This window comes from Amphiura filiformis, chromosome 11 (assembly GCF_039555335.1).
Source record: "Amphiura filiformis chromosome 11, Afil_fr2py, whole genome shotgun sequence".
NCBI lineage: Eukaryota > Metazoa > Echinodermata > Ophiuroidea > Amphilepidida > Amphiuridae > Amphiura > Amphiura filiformis.
In genome coordinates, this window is record NC_092638.1 from 56,661,657 (window position 1) to 56,680,814 (window position 19,158).

The 19,158-nt window shown below is 37.6% G+C and overlaps 2 protein-coding genes across 2 annotated transcripts in view; both read right to left on the bottom strand.

The window, feature by feature from the left end:
- LOC140165046 (LYR motif-containing protein 1-like) overlaps positions 1-403 on the bottom strand; it is a 10,655-nt gene extending 10,252 nt beyond the window's left edge. The window contains exon 1 of the mRNA XM_072188464.1: positions 278-403. The gene's annotated coding sequence lies outside the window, so the exon portion shown is untranslated. The remainder of the gene's footprint in view (positions 1-277) is intronic.
- A 6,578-nt stretch (positions 404-6,981) lies between these two features.
- LOC140164059 (actin, cytoplasmic 1-like) lies at positions 6,982-17,737 on the bottom strand. The gene is made up of 7 exons (XM_072187320.1): positions 17,655-17,737; positions 15,332-15,482; positions 14,530-14,769; positions 12,238-12,484; positions 11,879-12,070; positions 11,364-11,483; positions 6,982-7,554 (listed from the first exon to the last, which is right to left on the bottom strand). The coding sequence occupies exons 2-7, from the start codon at positions 15,461-15,463 to the stop codon at positions 7,349-7,351; spliced, it is 1,137 nt and encodes a 378-aa protein (XP_072043421.1). The 5' UTR covers positions 15,464-15,482; positions 17,655-17,737; the 3' UTR covers positions 6,982-7,348.
- Between the last annotated feature and the right edge of the window lie 1,421 nt (positions 17,738-19,158).

Here is a 19,158-nt window from a genome sequence, read left to right on the forward strand (position 1 = left end):
ACCTACTGCAGCTAACGAACCACAGCGGAATGCATTATGGGATTGATTTGCTATGCGTAATGGGAAGGGTATCACAATCATTTATTAACATGGGTTTCACTGCGGCGTTCAGTCAAGGACACACTCTGTGGACGTGTGCGTTCAGTCGTAGCGTAAATATTGATCTGGATGGTACGGCATACAGGTGAACTTTTTTTCAGTAAGCTAGGGGGTCTTTTTTTAGCGGAGGCATATTAGAGAAGATGGCCCCCTTGAATAACAGTTTAAGACCTCTTACCTTGCAATGATATTAATGAAGCAATAAAAGAACAGCACAATTGAGATACAAAATCGGATCAAAAATCTCAATCTTCGGCCTCCGAAGAAGTTGTATGACGAGCTATACCTACCAGGTCAAAGTTCATAACAAACTTCTTAGTATATTTTCCAGTCGTCTGGAGATGTTGATTCGAAGGTAAAAGTTTAGGGGCGAATCCATGTGGGATTATTTTATCTAGTCCATGCCGGCCCCCCCCCCCCAAAAAAAAAACTCCAAAACTTAGGAAATCAAGCTTAGCTTAGGGGTTGTGCAATAATTATGTGTACCCCGGGGTGGTGAATTGGTGTGCCAAAAATCGCTTCACCCCCCGGGGGGGGGGCACTTCAATATGAAATGGATATAGCCTAGGTGTAGGGCTGGCACTTTCACACTAAGGGCATTCGGTGAGAGCAAAATGTAAAAATATGGGGCATCGGGTGAGAGCATGATTTTTGGCATTCGGTGAGAGCAAAATGTAAAAAATATGGGGTCATTGGGTGAGAACATGACCTTTTTTAAAATGGAATCTTTGGGTGAGAGCCGAAAAAAGCGCCACAAAAACCTCGAAAATCTAATTTCTAGTTCAAAATGGCTTCAAATTTCATTGTTTTTTCAAAATAAGTAACAAAATCAGTGATAAATGAAAGTTGCGTTCAAATTGAACTTGTAAGGGTCTTTGGGTGACAGATCAAATGGAAAAATAGGGGTCTTCGGGTGACAGAGCATGTGTTCGTAAAAAAAATGGGGTCTTTGGGTGACAGCGATGCTGAAATTCGAAAAAGGGGGTCTTAACAGCCCTATACATACGCGTCACCTCCAAAGTTGGAGTCCCCCCCCCGGCCCCCCCCCCCCCTTTGGCTGCAGTGGGGTAGCCAGCACTTTTCAGGGGAAAACAAATTTTAAGGGGGGCACCTTTTGGCGACAAAATCAATTAATGTTACAAATGCGCGCGAAGCACTCGAAAAATGTTGCCATATGGTACAGAAAGTGAATAAATTCGCGCTAAGCGCGCAAAAATTGGCACTTTTTAGGTTAAAATTGCAAAATATAATGTAAATTTGGTCAGAAACACAAAAAAGTCTTAAATGTCGGGGCGGTCACCATCCCACAGGGGGGCAAGACTTTTCACAGGGGGGGGGGCAGCTACGCCACTGTTTGGCTGTGCCAAAAATCTTTGCCTCCCCATTTTGACGTGACAAAAACCTTTTCCCCCACTTTTGACATGCCAAAAAATCTTTGCCCCCCCCCCTTACATACTAAGATTTTGGGGGACCCGAATTTAAAACCTTAAATTGTCTTATCATAAATTCTATAGGCCTAATGCGAGCGCAGCGAGCAGGAAATTTTGCATATTTGAGCGTGTTCCTAATGTTTTCCTACACCTTTTAGTTTTAAGGGCGTAATATAGAAATGGTACCCAAAATATCTGTGCCAAAAATCACTTGCCCCCCCCCCCTTTCGACCTACCAAAAATATTTGCCCCCCCACTATAATTCACCACCCCGGGGGTACACATAATTAGGCCTATTGCACGTACGCGTACCACTCCTTAGCTTAGCTTAAACCGAGACAAATTATGGCAAATCAGCGGCCTGAGTCAGCCGGCCCTCGCCCTCACCCTACCCGGCCCCGTCTGTGCCGCTGCCCAACCCAGCCCCCCCCCCCGGCCTAATTGACAATTATGGGTGATCAGCCTTCGGATAGCATAGCGTGGCATAACGTGGGTCATCATATCGGGGGCGGCGCCATAGATGATGGGGAGCCCAGACAAACAAGAACCTAGACCTATAACTTTGGTTTGCGTAGTGAAGTCAACACTGCTTAGCAACGATTTTGACAAGGACGCAACCCGGACGCAAACAAGCAGACATGTTCGCGTCTACAGAACGTGTTGCGTTTGACGCGGGCGATAACGGCGCAGCAATCACGCAAACGATCGCGTTTTTCGTTCCAGACATGAACGCTTATTTCTCCGCGTCCGACCACCCGACCAAAATCACCTTGGATACGTGGCTTCACCTACTGCCATGGTTAGGGATGGGCAGTTACAGGTCTAGGTGGTATGTCTATGATGGGGAGGGGCGCGCCGGGCCTGATGGGGGAGGGGGGAGGCATACAGGCCGTTTTACGGCATTTTTCCTATGGGATTTTGACATCCGATTTCCTAAATTTTCAGACTCCCCGTGCCCTCTAGGCTTCATAACGCTACGCCACACTGGGAAAGCTATCACTTGACACTTCGGGGTGGGGTAGGTCTACTTCAGTGAGACCATGGCTATATTAACTTAAGCAATTGATTAAGGGTACTTGCCCATGAGTTTCATTCAGGGCCGTGTTTGAAAAACGGCACAGCGCATTAGTAAAAAGAATAAAAAATACTAAAATTTTCACCGGGGTTCGAACCACTGCCAATTGCACTATGAATGCTAAAGATGCCTATACTGTGCCACGGTGACTGTGCATGTGGTTAACATTCGGCGATTTTCAAAGATATACATATCAACACGTTTCTAGTGTATTGAAAATCAGAAATTGGTAGGAATACGGTCATAGAAAGACATATGACTCTACTTGTCTGTTTGTTTTTCATTTAATACAAATTAATTTTGATGAATTGAACTGGTACAACTCTTAGCACTCGTGATAAACGACGATTAATTTAGTAATAATAAAATGAAAACGCTAGGTCATTCACGACGTCATTTGTAATTTATGTCAAACCTGGGGAGGACCACACACATCCGTGCTGCATGTATACGTGCGCAATCGATACTCAATGATCCAGACAATAGCGTTTGAATATACCGCCCTGCTTGGCACATCTTGTCACTTGCGGGAAGATATACTATATAGGCCTACCCTAATAGCTTACAATAGATACCCCACCATAAATAGCTCTGTTCATTATCTCGCTGTGCTAGTTTATACGCGTAGTGTACGCACTTTTGAACCATATTTTGTTCAAAAATGATAGGAAGGACTGTTTTCAGCTAAAATGTTGGTTATCAGCAGATGCTTAATGATACCGGGAAGTGTTGCAGAAAGGTAAGCGTACTCTTTATTTATTCAAAATATCACATATCAATGAATTTAAATTTGAAATCCAAAAAGGAAATGTCAGGTCAAAATTCTCACCTTAGAATTATTGTGAAATAAAATCAAACCAAATTTAGGCTCCGCAAACAACGTCCAATTATTCCCATTGGTGTTTGCTACACGTACATATAATAAATTATGATTTGGGGCTAATTTGAGAAGAGTTAATGCCTCGAGTTTCAAAATACACCGAGTGATGTTTTTTGATCAAAAACATCGACAATTCAAGACTCTGTAAAAACAAATCAAGAATTTTGTGGGATAATTGCAACTAAGTAAAATGAAAGTTATGATCTAAGCTACCAGATGCATCATTAATTTCCTGACTATGATATTTAGTTGTGGGAAAAGATTACTTTAATGTTTTGGCGAGATTATTTCCCGCCAAAAAAATAAACAAAAAAGAGCATGTAGCCTTAAGGAGCATACAAGAATAACTGACAAAAGTAAGACTATTATAGCATTTGTTTCACAATCTGATAAAATCATTTCTTCTGGTGTACATAGTCTTGGCATCAGTGATCATAATCTTATTTACTTAGTAAGAAAACAGAAAAAGATCAAGCATGCTCCAAAAATAATTAAAGCTAGGTCTTTTAGGAACTTTGATGAAAACAAATTTATTTCCGATGTCAAAAATATAAACTGGAATGTTATTGAAGATTATGAAATTATGTTGATGTTGCATGGGATGTTTGGAAATCTCTATTTGATCAAGTTTGTAATACTCATGCACCAATTCAAGACAAAAAAAATTAAGAGTCGTAAGCCTGATTGGATGATGATTTTATTAAATTAAGTAAGGATAGAGATTATTATTAAAAGAAAGCTCACAAAACTAATGACCCTAGTGACTGGGAAATGGCAAAAGCACTTCGTAATAAATGTAATATTCGTAACAGATATCTTAAAAAGAAACACTGTACTGATGACATTAATGATAATGATCCCAAAAAGTTATGGCAAGCAATTAAGAAAGTTGTTCCAAGTAAAGTCAAGTAAATGTCGCTAATATACAAAATAATGTGACAAGTTTAAATGCTACAGATACTGCTAATGAATTTAACACTTATTTCACATCAGTTGGCACTACTCTTGCAAGTAATTTTGATGACATTAATGAAGACATAGGTGAATCATGCTCGTCTTCTGAGGTTAATTTCAATTTCAGTACAATTACCTCCGACTTTGTTCATGAACAAATTTGTAAGTTTTCAAATGATAAAGCAACAGGTCTTGATGGTTTTCTGTTTTCATATCAAACTTCTCAAGTTAGTAGCCTCTCCTATTATTTGTGAATCTATTGCTTACATTTGTAACCTCTCACTTTATTCATCAACATTTCCAACTGATTGGAAGAGAGCTAAGGTAACACCAATATACAAAGATGGCGATAAAGGTGATGTTGGCAACTATCGCCCTATATCAGTTCTACCTATCATTTCAAAAATTATTGAACGTGCAATTCATAATCAACTTTATGACTATCTCAGTGTCAAAGGCATTCTTTCACCAAGTCAATCTGGTTTTCGCCCTAATCATTCATGTGCCACTACTTTACTTGATGTTCAAGATTATATTTTGAAAAATATGAATAATCGTCGTGCTGTAGGTGCTATTTTTCTTGACTTGAAGAAAGCCTTTGACACTGTAAATCATAATCTACTTTTAAATAGACTTTGTATGTATGGTGTTAACGGATATGAACTTGAATGGTTCAAATCTTATTTGAGTAATATAAATCAGTGTGTAAATATTAACTCGATTCTTTCTGACTTGAAACCTGTAAACATAGGGATACCTCAAGGGTCTATCTTAGGACCACTTCTCTTCATAATTTTTGTAAATACTTTACCACAAAGTGTATCATGTAAATCGATGATGTATGCTGATGATACTACCCTTCTTTGTTCTTCAGAAACTGCATCCCAACTTTAAACTGATCTTGAAAATAATTTGAATAATATTGCTGATTGGTTTTAAAAAAACCACTTAACTTTGAATATCAAAAAGACTAAATTTATGATATTTGGTACATGGCATGTTCTATCTAAATTTGATGATATTAAGTTAAGTTATTGTGATTAAACCATTGAAAAAGTTGACCAGTTTAAATACCTTGGTGTTATATTTGATTCAAACTTAACATGGTCTAACCATATCAACTATGTTTCTAAAAATATTTCTAAAAGATGTGGTGTCATAAATCGTATTTTAATAAAAGTATTATCTTCCACAGTCAACTCTGACCATGCTGGCAAATGCTCTCGCATTACCCCATTTTTGATTATTGCAGCCCTCTATGGTCAAATTGTTCTGGAGAACTTGCAAACTCTCTCCAAATCCTCCAGAACAGACTTGCAAGAATTATTTTGTCAGCTGACATTAGAACACCAACAGATGAAATGATGGATAAGTTAAATTGGATTTCTTGACAAAAGGTGGTACAATCATTTGTTAGTTATTGTTTTAAAATGTATTAAAGATCAAGCACCTTCCTACTTATCATCTAACCTTACATTTACACATTCTGTACATAATGTTGCAACCAGAGGCCAAATTTCTAATATGCTTTATCTACCAAAATGGAACTCAAACTCCGGTAAACGTACTTTTAATGTTAGAGCTGTTAAAATATGGGATGATCTTCCATCTAACATTCGTAGTAACTATAATACAATGAGTCTCTCCATGCTTAAGAATGCTACATTGTGCACCTCAACCAAGATAATTTAATTCATCAGCATAAGTTCATAATGTACTCATAATTATTTCATATTCAACTATGTATATGTTTCCTCATGTACTCAGTATGAATACTATTTAAGTTGTATTTTAATTTGTAAATGTACGGCTCTTGCAGGGCCCCGGTGCAGGGCCCCCAGGAAGATCAGTGTTTTCATTGATGGGATTACCCTGCTTAAAGAAATTAAGTATAAATAAAAATATACTTCCATGCCGAGAAGTCGCGTTGTAGTTCAGCTGAAGGTTATCCGACCGCGGGGCACAGTCCCCCCGGCTCGAAATACCGGGACAAAATTGATATGAATCCTTTCTTTGACCACTTTTAGCGAACATTACACCCAAAAAACAAAAATAATTAAATAATCATGATAATATTGGAAAGGCCTAGTAAACATCAGTTCAGAAAGTCCAAAATTTCTTGGGCTTAAAATACATTTTATTAAAACAAATAAAAAATCCATGTAAAATTCAACAAAAATATATCGTCCAACTAGTAAGTTGCAAGTTTGACCAAAATCTATATTACAGGCTTCAAACCTGCTTGAAATTCGGATGCTTGCGTTTGAAACCAAAAGTCAATAAGGTACAACATCAGCTAACTTAAATAGTAGGCTATTTAGCTAAATATCAAATATTTGGCTAAATATCCAAATAGCGTAAGAGCCTTGACAAGTCAAGAGTCACGGTTAATACATTCGTCTGTAGGCCCATGCCTTTTAATACAGCCTGCAAAAATATAAAACAATATAATACAAAATAATGCTAATAAATGTATGCAATGAAAGGCCTAATGTCATAAAACCATGTACAATAGTTTCAACATTCAAAAAAATATACGGTATGACATCATAGAATTGTAAAATAAGTAATGAAAATAAATCTATATTTTCAGCACTCGCCCGTTAATAAGGTTAATGTTAGTGTCCCTACACTCGAATATTCGTCCAACAGGTATTCCTTATTCAATCTGTTTCAAGACATTTTTATCTTCTCAAGCTGAAATCATACTAAGCGATTGCGTTTTGAGCCAATGAGGTAGAGCTTTCTGTTGCGTTGGGAAAAGCGTGCTACATCATTGGTCAAATAAATACCAATCGCTCGTCACTTCACGCTTAGGGTTATCAAAGAGATGTCATTCTCTTGACGAAAGATCGTTATTGACTTTGCCAACTTGATGGATCTCAATAATGCATGAGGTTCCAAGTCTAGCTAGAAGCATTTACGGTGCACAATACCAGGTCCTGCATCATCATACTCTTGCTTGCTAATCCACACCTGCTGGAACGTGGAGAGAGAAGCCAAGATGGAGCCGCCAATCCAAACGGAATACTTGCGCTCTGGAGGTGCAACGGTCTTGATTTTCATCGTGCTTGGTGCAAGAGCTGTGATCTCTTTTTGCAATCTGTCAGAAATTCCTGTCATTATAGGAAAAGTAGATATATATTTTCATCATTATCTTTCATAGGCTCAATTAGGGATATAACATTAATATGCCTACATATTCCAAACAGGGAAAAGGCAAACATGTATGTCACGAAAACATTGTTGAAATTAATTTTAAGTGCTATCCATGGGAAAAAATAACGAGAGGCACCGAAGGCAATCGCCTTGGGTGCCCATGCCTTTAGGCCTACCTTAGTGCCCTTCAAAATGTATAACTTTGCTCTTTAGCATGTGATTACCTTGGTGCTCTGGCATACCTTAGCAGAATTGCCTGGCTGCCCTCACAAATGCCAAAATGAATTTTTTCCCTGGCTACTGAAGATAGTGCCATTTTCATTTATGTCCACGACGTAAAGATGGAAAATAATCATGAGAGAAAGATCAAAAATAACACAGCAATCTGAAATAATGCAAGCCAGATTATTGTGGGAACCGATGAGTCTTCCGTAGATATTGCACTTATGAAGATAGCACAAATGTGCTATATACTGAAGACAATGATATCTACTGAAGGTAGCACAAAAGTGCTATCTACTGAAGATAGCACAAAAGTGCTATCTACTGAAGATAGCACAAAAGTGTAATCTACTGAAGACAATGATATCTACTGAAGGTAGCACAAAAGTGCTATCTACTGAAGATAGCACAAAAGTGCTATCTCCTGAAGACAATGATATCTACTGAAGGTAGCACAAAAGTGCTATCTACTGAAGGTAGCACAAAAGTGCTATCTACTGAAGATAGCACAAAAGTGCTATCTACTGAAGACAATGATATCTACTGAAGGTAGCACAAAAGTGTAATCTACTGAAGATAGCACAAAAGTGCGATCTACTGAAGACAATGATATCTACTGAAGGTAGCACAAAAGTGCTATCTACTGAAGATAACACAAAAGTGCTATCTACTGAAGATAGCACAAAACTGCTGTCTACTAAAGATAGCACAAAACTGCTATCTACTGAAGATAGCACAAAAGTATAATCTACTGAAGATAGCACAAAAGAGCTATCTGTTGAAGATAGTACAAAAGTGCTATCTACTGAAGATAGCAGGCCTACATTATTATTGTGGGAACCGATGAGTCTTCCGTAGATATTGCACTTATGAAGATAGCACAAAAGTGCTATCTACTGAAGACAATGATATCTACTCTACTGAAGATAGAAAACTGCTATCTACTAAAGATAACACAAAAGTGCTATCTACTGAAGATAGCACAAAAGTGTAATCTACTGAAGATAGGACTTTTGTGTCATCTACTGAAGATCTATTGAAAATTACACAAAAGTGCTATCTACTGAAGATAGTAGGCCTACAAAAGTGCTATCTACTGAAGATAGCACAAAGGTGTAATCTACTGAAGATAGCACTTTTGTGTCATCTACTGAAGATCTATTGAAAACAACACAAAAGTGCTATCTACTGAAGATAGCACAAAACTGCTATCTACTAAAGATAGCACAAGAGTGCTATCTACTGAAGATAGCACAAATGTGTTATCTACTGAAGATAGCACAAAAGAGCTATCTATTGAAGATAGTACAAAAGTGCTATCTACTGAAGATAGCAGGCCTACATTATTATTGTGGGAACCGATGAGTCTTCCGTAGATATTGCACTTATGAAGATAGCACAAAAGTGCTATCTACTGAAGACAATGATATCTACTCTACTGAAGATAGAAAACTGCTATCTACTAAAGATAACACAAAAGTGCTATCTACTGAAGATAGCACAAAAGTGTAATCTACTGAAGATCTATTGAAAATAACACAAAAGTGCTATCTACTGAAGATAGTAGGCCTACAAAAGTGCTATCTACTGAAGATAGTAGGCCTACAAAAGTGCTATCTACTGAAGATAGCACAAAGGTGTAATCTACTGAAGATAGCACTTTTGTGTCATCTACTGAAGATCTATTGAAAACAACACAAAAGTGCTATCTACTGAAGATAGCACAAAACTGCTATCTTCTAAAGATAGCACAAGAGTGCTATCTACTGAAGATAGCACACATGTGTAATCTACTGAAGATAGCACAAAAGAGCTATCTATTGAAGATAGTACAAACGTGCTATCTACTGAAGATAGTAGGCCTACAAAAGTGCTATCTACTGAAGATAGCACAAAGGTGTAATCTACTGAAGATAGCACTTTTGTGTCATCTACTGAAGATCTATTGAAAACAACACAAAAGTGCTATCTACTGAAGATAGCACAAAACTGCTATCTACTAAAGATAGCACAAGAGTGCTATCTACTGAAGATAGCACAAATGTGTAATCTACTGAAGATAGCACAACAGAGCTATCTATTGAAGATAGTACAAAAGTGCTATCTACTGAAGATAGTAGGCCTACAAAAGTGCTATCTACTGAAGATAGCACAAAGGTGTAATCTACTGAAGATAGCACTTTTGTGTCATCTACTGAAGATCTATTGAAAACAACACAAAAGTGCTATCTACTGAAGATAGCACAAAACTACTATCCACTAAAGATAGCACAAGAGTGCTATCTACTGAAGATAGCACAAATGTGTAATCTACTGAAGATAGCACAACAGAGCTATCTATTGAAGATAGTACAAAAGTGCTATCTACTGAAGATAGTAGGCCTACAAAAGTGCTATCTACTGAAGATAGCACAAAGGTGTAATCTACTGAAGATAGCACTTTTGTGTCATCTACTGAAGATCTATTGAAAACAACACAAAAGTGCTATCTACTGAAGATAGCACAAAACTGCTATCTACTAAAGATAGCACAAGAGTGCTATCTACTGAAGATAGCATGAAGTGTAATCTACTGAAGATAGCACAAAAGAGCTAACTATTGAAGATAGTACAAAAGTGCTATCTACTGAAGAGTGAAGATAGTACCAAAGTGCTATCTACTGAAGATAGTACAAAAGTGCTATCTACTGAATATAACAATAACACATATTTTGCATATTTCAAATTGTCACTGTTTGTTTCATGTTCAATAAGTTTTGTTTTCCGTTTGTTATGAAGCACTTTTTGCTTTGTGTTTTTGTTTTCCACGTGATAATGGTGATAATGAGACCATAAAGGCCCAAATGTTTTACTATTGTATGATCATGCTGAAGATAACATTAACCATGTTAACACTGAAGTTTACACTTTTAAAGTTTTAAATGCTATCTTCTGAAGATAGCACGAACACATTGAAATTCAAAATGTGGTGGGTTTTTTAAAGCTGAAGCCAGCCCCCCCATTATTTTTAAACCTAGGTTTATTTATAGTGCGTTGTGCCACATCCACAAGGCCTCCACACACTCTACACATTATCGCTGACCACTGTCTACTTTCATGAAACATTTACCAAATATGCTCAACCACAAAGCACACGCCCTATAAATACTACAATAAACCTTCACAGCCAGATTCGTCCAGATTACACAGGGCCAACTAGCAGCACGGTTTTTTTAATTTATATATAATTTCAAGTTAACTCAATGATTTCACGAAAGCAAACTAAAGTAAACGAAACTGCGGGGACTCGAACCTGTACCCTAGTTACACACACCAGAGTTGGGACGTACTGACTGGAGTCTAGCGTCTTATCAATGGAGCTATCTTGGCTGAATGTACCCTTTTCGAGGACGGGAGATTTTACTTGCATACATTACAGTGTTGTATATCTTTCCGAATGTCCACATCGCACTTCATAATACTCAAGTCTTAACCCTAAAACACAGGGGGCATAGCGCATTCTGTAATTATGCACAGCTCTGTGAAGGGGGGCGGCTACTCTTACCTGGATACATAGTGCTGCCACCAGACAATACTACATTGGCATAGAGATCTTTACGGATGTCCACATCGCACTTCATGATGCTGCCATATGCCGTCTCATGAACGCCACAGGATTCCATTCCTAAATTATGGTAGAATGTTTGAATGAAACAAGTCTTGTCAATGTTGAGAATCTTGCATTAGTCAGAGCTGGGAGGGGGTATGAGTCTACCGCATAGGACTCTTCATACCTTTTGCAACACACCTCTATTTTGAGGCAACCTTTAACAAACAAACCATTAAAAATTATGTTCTTCAAAGAGAACCTGGTATTCATTTCCCATATATAAAGCAACGTTAACGAAGGGGAGGACGTCATAACGCAAACTAGTCTTTTTAATTCGGTCTTGGAGTAAATACTTCTTATTGATGTTGCATAATTTGGTTCTGTACACATACAAATTTAAGTTTGAATTGAAGAAGCTATCAAAGTTTTAAAATACAACAATCAATCGACAAAGAAAAACCTGTGCCTACCTATAAATGCAGGTTGGAATAGTACCTCTGGACACCTGAATCTTTCATTGCCAATGGTGAGGACCTGTCCATCAGGAAGCTCATAGCTTTTCTCCAGTGAAGAACTTGCAGTAGCAGTTGCCATCTCTTGCTCAAAGTCAAGGGCAACGTAGCACAACTTCTCCTTGACATCACGCACAATTTCTCTTTCAGCTATAAGCAGAATGATGACAAGGAGGAAACATCGAATTTATAATAATATAATAACTTTCAGGTTCGAGTATGGAGCAAAACAAATACTCTGAAATACTTCAGAAGTTGTCAATAGTTTAATGGTACTGGATTTCAGTTCTGCCCAAGAAATGGACGATTTTACGCACCTGTTGTTGAGAACGAATAGCCTCTTTCTGTCAAGATTTTCATGAGATAATCAGTGAGATCCCTTCCTGCAAGATCAAGCCTGAGAATGGCGTGAGGCAAGGCGTAACCTTCGTAGATTGGTACAGTGTGGGTTACACCATCTCCTGAGTCAAGAACTATACCGGTTGTCCTGCCAGAGGCGTACAGGGACAGCACAGCTTGGATCGCTACATACATAGCTGGGGTGTTGAATGTCTCAAACATGATCTATTAAGGGGAAAACGAACCAAAATAATTAAGTTAATTTTAGAATAAAGCCCATTCTGAGGTTTAATCTATACATTTAAAACAAGGGGGTGCAATGATTTATAGTGCGCTACTCACACGCACAACGTTAAAGGTTCGTTCATACTACCACCGCATTTGCGATGCGTTGCTTTGGGATACCGATATATCGATTACTTTTGCCGCAACTCGACGCAACTCAACGCATTTCCAAGTTAAAATGTATTTAACTTTATTGCGATATCGCAATAGCAGTATTTTCAGTACAATGCGATGCGGCATCGCACCGCATCGCAATGCATCGCAACGCAATTGCGGCGTAGTATGAAGCAGAGATGCCAATGGGTTATGAAAAAAAAATCTGAAATTTGCGAACGGAGGGAGCGAAGCGACCGAAGTGTCGCCCCCACGGCCGGGGGGTCCAGGGGCCCGCTTAAGGGCCCCTGGTGGGAATCAGGGGCAAAACCCCGGTGGGGTTGAGGGGCTTCGCCCCCAAAGCCAGAGGGTTTCTACAAAATTTTACACTGCAGGAGACACCATTTCTGAGGGTAAAATTACATTGAAAAAATAAGGTTATTTTGAGAAAACAAGCCTAGATTAGCAGTATTGAAGACTATCTATTATACATGTAATATTCTTTAAGGCTTGTTTTCTCAAAATTATACTCATAAAATATGCAAATTAGGTACCTAAGCACAGGCAATTTTAGCAGAATTAGCACCCCAAAAGGCCATTTTAAAAATAAAAACCAGTTTTAGACTTTTTTGAAAAAATGCTTCCTTCATCCCAAAAAGTGGTTTTAAATGTTCAGTTTCCTATACTTTTGTACATGTGAGACATTTTCCAAAGTATTTTTTTGGCCTAATAACATGGCCTACATGGCTGAAATGGATATATATAATGCGTAATATAAAAACGATGATTCATCAAATTTTTGACCCCCACCCCTATTTTTTTGTTAAATTTTCAAAAAATATTTTTGGCCAAAAAAGCAAGTTATATGCCCTAAATTACTTCTTTTTTATTTAATGTTGGAAACCATAGAAATACTGCTGCTTAAAAAAAATGCCAATTTATGTTTACAAAGTTGGATAAAGTTGTACATTTTAATTACTTTTACTTCTACTGAACAGCTAGCAATGTATACTAATTCAATGTGTTCCTGACTGTTCAACAGAAGCAAAAGTAATCAAAATGTACAACTTTATCAACTTTGTAAAATAAAATTGGCAATTTTGTTTGTTTGAAGTAGCAGTATTTCTATGGTTTCCAACCTTGAATAACAAGTAATTTAGGGCCTATAACTTGCTTTTTGAACAAAAATATTTTTGAAATTAAAAAAAAAAAAAAAAAATTTTTTTTTTTTTTTTTAGAAAAATCTGATTTTTTGGAAAAATACAAAAAATCGGAATTCCGATTTAAATCGGAAGATTGGCATCTCTGATGAAGTTCGTTGCCCTGCCCACTTTATTGCTAATTAATGGTCTTTCACGTGACGCGTTTCAACAAATCACAGTGCGCGATTCTGAATAATGGGTCGTGGGGGAAGATAAAAAAAAGGACAGGAAAAGATTGGATCACACCCCTGACGTTGATCCACAATCCTCAGCACACACTCTTAAACGATCTACAGACCTACTCATTTTTGAATAGAAACTCAAATTTGCAAGGCAGACTATTCCGATTGGGATTTAAGAGACTTCTATTCAAAATGATACGTCGAAGTCATTCACCGAGGTCATTCACCAAAAGTTCTTCCACGAAGATTGTGTGAATCAGAAGTAAAGATGCCGTTTAATTTCCAAAAGTTTAAACTGACTGTCGCACAAAAATTCAACTAACCTTGTCCTGAAAGTCAGTTAAAACCTTTAGAAATTGTTTATCATCAGCACGTATGAACTTACATTCAAGTAAAGATGTTTAAAAAAAGCAAATTTCGCAAATGTTTAGTGTGGACAAACGTACTACTACGGACTACCAGCTTTTAATATCCACTCATGCCAGCAAAAATGGGGCCGTTTATTTACCTGTGTCATCCTTTCTCTGTTGGCTTTGGGGTTGAGTGGAGCCTCTGTTAACAGCACGGGATGATCCTCTGGAGCCACACGCAACTCGTTATAAAATGTATGATGCCAAATTTTCTCCATATCGGGCCAGTTGGTCACGATACCGTGCTCTATGGGGTATTTCAGGGTGAGAATACCTCTCTTGCTCTGGGCCTCATCACCAACGTAGCTGTCTTTCTGTCCCATGCCAACCATAACTCCCTACATTCATTCAAATGTAAGAAAAGAAAGATTCAGGCACAGAAGGGGTAAAAAATAAATATCAAAGATCTCATGTTGAAAAACTGTCACCACCCATATCAGGGTTCGGTTTTTATCGAAAAGCCTGTTTTTGCCGGCAAAGTGGCAAAAACGGGCAAGAACCTGGTTTTGCCAGTTTTTGCCTGCATGGTTTAAACCGGCAAAAACTCATAATTGTGTAGTCAGTCAAATATTAAAAAGAAGCACAGAAAGCTCATAAAAAATAACACGCATTTTTTGATCAATCATTCAACACATTGTTTTGTCTCGTCAAGTCCAGTTAAATGCACTAATGAGCAATGAAAACCCATGCCTTTAATTTCTTAATATGTTACTTATAATTACAAATTCTGGCCTTGTTACACTCAGGAAATTATTTTTGTAACTTAATATTTTGTTTTGAGATGAAAAAAGGGAACTATTCGTCACTTTTTTAGTTCACTTTTTTAATTCAATTCATCTATAGTTTCACTTCCAGCTCAGTGAAACTATGGAAGTTCTTTTTAGGCGTAGGTTGTCTTACCTGGTGTCTTGGTCGACCTACTATACTTGGGAAGACTGCCCTGGGTGCATCGTCGCCAGCAAACCCTGCCTTACACATACCAGTCCCATTATCTAAGACCAACCCTGACACATCGTCATCATACAATGCCATGGTTTGATAAATGCTGCAGCTGAAGAACAGAAGAACGGTGGTAAATGTATACATAGTTTTAACCGGTTCCCACTATTATTATGATCAAAATAAATGGATATGATCCCAAATGTATAAAATTTAACGATATCAAACCTAGCCTGGTTTTTTTGATAATCTACTGCCCAACAAACACAAAATGTTTTACAAAAAACGTTTAAATGTCGGGTTATATAAAGGGTATAAAAACGTTTTAATAACATTCCAAAAACATTTTTGAAAACATGATACAAAACATTCTAAACAGAATGTTATTTTGGGGTTGAAAAAATATTTTGCGAAAAATGTTTGCCCAAAATATTTGCAATAACGTTTTAAAAACGTTTTTATGACCTTTATATAACCCGACATTTAAATGTTATTAAAACGTTTTGAAGAAAACATTTTAAGAACATTTCTGTGATTGCTGGGGGCAAATATTTTAAAATAATATTATTTACGTGTTTGCAAAATATTTGGCAAAAATAGTTTACAATAACATTTTTGAAAACATCTTAGAAATATTGCTGTAGTGTGTTTTCATACAAAACGTTTTAAAACGTTTTCATGACCTTTATGTAACCCGACATTCATTTTAATGTTATTAAAACGTTTTTACCTAAACCAAAAGCCAAAATATAACTTTTTAAAAACGTTTTTGTGTTTGCTGGGATGATAGGCCTATTATTATTCCAGCAATATATATTAACGAAGGAGATTTGGAGTGCAACAAAGTGCTCTTCTCTTCCCAAAACGGGAATATACTCTTTTGTCGATTTGCTGAAGTCTGGTTTAGAAACGACATGTCGACATCTGTCAATGTAAGTGGATTATGTGGAAAAAGCCCGTTTCCTAAAGAACGTGAGTGATTGGTGAAAGCAGCACCATTTTGGATATTGTCATTTGTGCAAGGATTTGTACGCAAAGGATATAATAAATTCAAGTAGCTTCAAGTCTCCAGTGGACTTCAGCTGAACACTCAACAGTGGCCTTCGCAGGACAAGTATGCATCAGGATTATTATCGTCCGGAACATTGATTGCAACCGAACTTTAAATACGGTAAATCAAGAATCCTGATAAAGTGATAAGTAGTAATTATAAGAGTGATTTATAAAAGTGTATGCATTTATGGTTTATGTGCTAGAATCATTGTTATATGTCAATCACATACTTTTCATAAGATAATTAGATTCAGATTTAGGCCCTAAAAATAAAAGGGCATTTCGTGATCCACAGCACCACCCCCCCCCAATATCGTGAAATTTGAATTACGTTCTGGTATACCAGAAATTACAACACATTGTCTATGGACATTGGTATTTACACATAATCATGCGTAACTCGCTATTTAACGAAACAATGGAATCATCTGACATTTTGAGAATAAGCTTTTTTGTGGATATCTAATAATGTCATAAAAAGAGAATGCTAGGATCACGAAATACCAGCCGCCCCAGCCCGATTGGTTGATACTAGACCTGATTCCTAATCCTATGTCAAATTTGCTATTGACTAAATTGTAAAGTCTAGTATGAATTAAGGTAGTTCATGAGTTAGGACCGATAGCATTCCATTGGTTAGGGTCATGCATGCATGTGTTGCGTGCCTGCCCCAGACTCGAGCTAGATTAGCAGACTGTCACAATAAGGGGTTGAGGTAATCCTAGACCTAGCCTAGCTAGTTAAGCCTTTACCTAGGCCCGAGTAGGCTGTGGGCTAACTGGGCTCAGTCAGCACTCAGGCTGTGCTGTTTAGCTTGAACCACTGACTGCCTTTGGCTAGGCTAGCTAAGCCCAAAGGTCTATGGCATGCCTACCTAATAGATGAACATCATTTTTCAAGCTTGCACACTACAAATTCTCACAAATTGTGTCAATTTCCAATAGGACCTTGTGCAAAATACTACGCTTGGGGGGGGGAAGAAGTTTGTAAAAGGAAATCTGCAAAAAAAATAGGCTTGGAAGGTTTTAAGCTTAATCATCCATAAGCTTTGCATGCATATCGTGCCTACATCATTATACAATATGAACCATGCATGCATGAATATATACATCATGTCATGCATACATGCATGGCATCATGGCATGGCAATCACTGAATCAGTAAGTTGAGTGGCATATGCACCCATCATTTGGGGAAAATATCTACGGTTCACAATGAAATCTATACTTACCTTAATTAAAAGAGTTAAATTTTGCCGACTTTTGTGTTCATGTGTGGTGGTGTTGGTAAGCTTTTGCTCTTGATGAACGAATGCCGGAACCGGAAAGATCAACACGTACATGACGCACGTGCTCTTGGTGAATTGGAACCGTCCATTATAGATAGAGGAATAATCTAGTAGCAGCTTATTTATAGGAATCGTTTTTGCAATCCATTTACACCTGAGAATTTAGATTTATATAATTATGATGAATTTACATATTATACGATTTTACAACTACTTCCTCAGTAAATATCGGTAACTGATTTTTATAAATTAATTGAACAAAATATCACCCCCCAATAAAATTCCCGTGTTCCATATTTGGTCAGATGTAGCAACCACTGTTGTGATTGGTTGAAACATATGCCATATTTGGTCATAATTGAAGACTCGTGGGCAGATTATCGAACGATTTCTCTGATTCTTGAATTCAAGTTAAATAGTATTAGAGATATCCATAGATTTATAATACGGCCAGATCTTTATGATGCAATATCAAACTGATTTCTCGAACCAAAAATCTGGTTTCGATCGAGGGAAAAAACAGGGTTTCAAAAACTGAGCCTTTGAATTTGAGAAACTTGGTTTTTTTTATTTGAGAAACCAGCTTTTATTTAAATATCGAATTATAAAAGCCAAGTTTTTGAAACTGGTTTCTCGGTCAAGATCAAAAGCCCAGGTTTAGGCTATCAACCACCCCGGTCAACCACTTGGCTTTTCGAATCGAGAAACCAGGTTAAAGCCACCCGAAAGCCAAATTTTGAAAACTTGGCTTCTCGACCGATAAAGGCCTAGGCCCTACTTGCGTCTCGGTTTTAAAAAATCCGGGGAAAAATCGGATTTTTCGAATTTGAAAAGCACATCTTTTGATCTGACAACCTAGTTTTGACCGACCGAGAAACTAATTTCTCCAATTATTAGGCCTATGTTTTGATGAATCCAGCGGAAAGTTTGAGTAAAAGTTGGCTACCAGCTTATTTTTGTTAATTTGGGTATGCTGAACTCGAATGTCTTGTCTACCAAGCAATATTTTGAGACCGTGACCCTCAAAAAGACCCCATATATATACCCGGTATGGGGCAAATATTAATTTGATTCCAATAACACTTTCAAACATGCGTCTGCCCCCACGGATCCCAGAAATGTACCGGTATACCAGCTTATACCGCGACCGTACGACTTATATCGTTGAGAAGTTATAGGTCAATTTGCTTGTTGTGTACGTACCGGTATGTGTCAGAAGTCAGAGCATACTGCAGTTACTGTCCGTTTTCCTATACACAATACACAGTGCTCTCACCATTGACGCGTGACCTCTACAAATGATGTACGTTGGAAGAATGGGCACATGCCTAGTTAACATCACTGTGTGAAAAATAACCAGCCAATATTCTCCAAACTTCTAGCAAATATATTTCTCTAACATGACCTAAAATTACAGCTAGGTTAGATGTTCAGATATAGTCGCACT

What these genes read in the sequence shown, in the direction of transcription:
- LOC140164059 (XM_072187320.1), bottom strand. Translation starts at nt 15,463, where the DNA reads ATGGCATTGTATGATGACGATGTGTCAGGGTTGGTCTTAGATAATGGG. An exon ending in TAGGTCGACCAAGACACCAG is followed by an intron (nt 14,770 to 15,331) that starts GTAAGACAACCT and finishes GAATGAATGTAG; the next exon opens with GGAGTTATGGTTGGCATGGG. An exon ending in ATTCCAACCTGCATTTATAG is followed by an intron (nt 11,484 to 11,878) that starts GTAGGCACAGGT and finishes ACCATAATTTAG; the next exon opens with GAATGGAATCCTGTGGCGTT.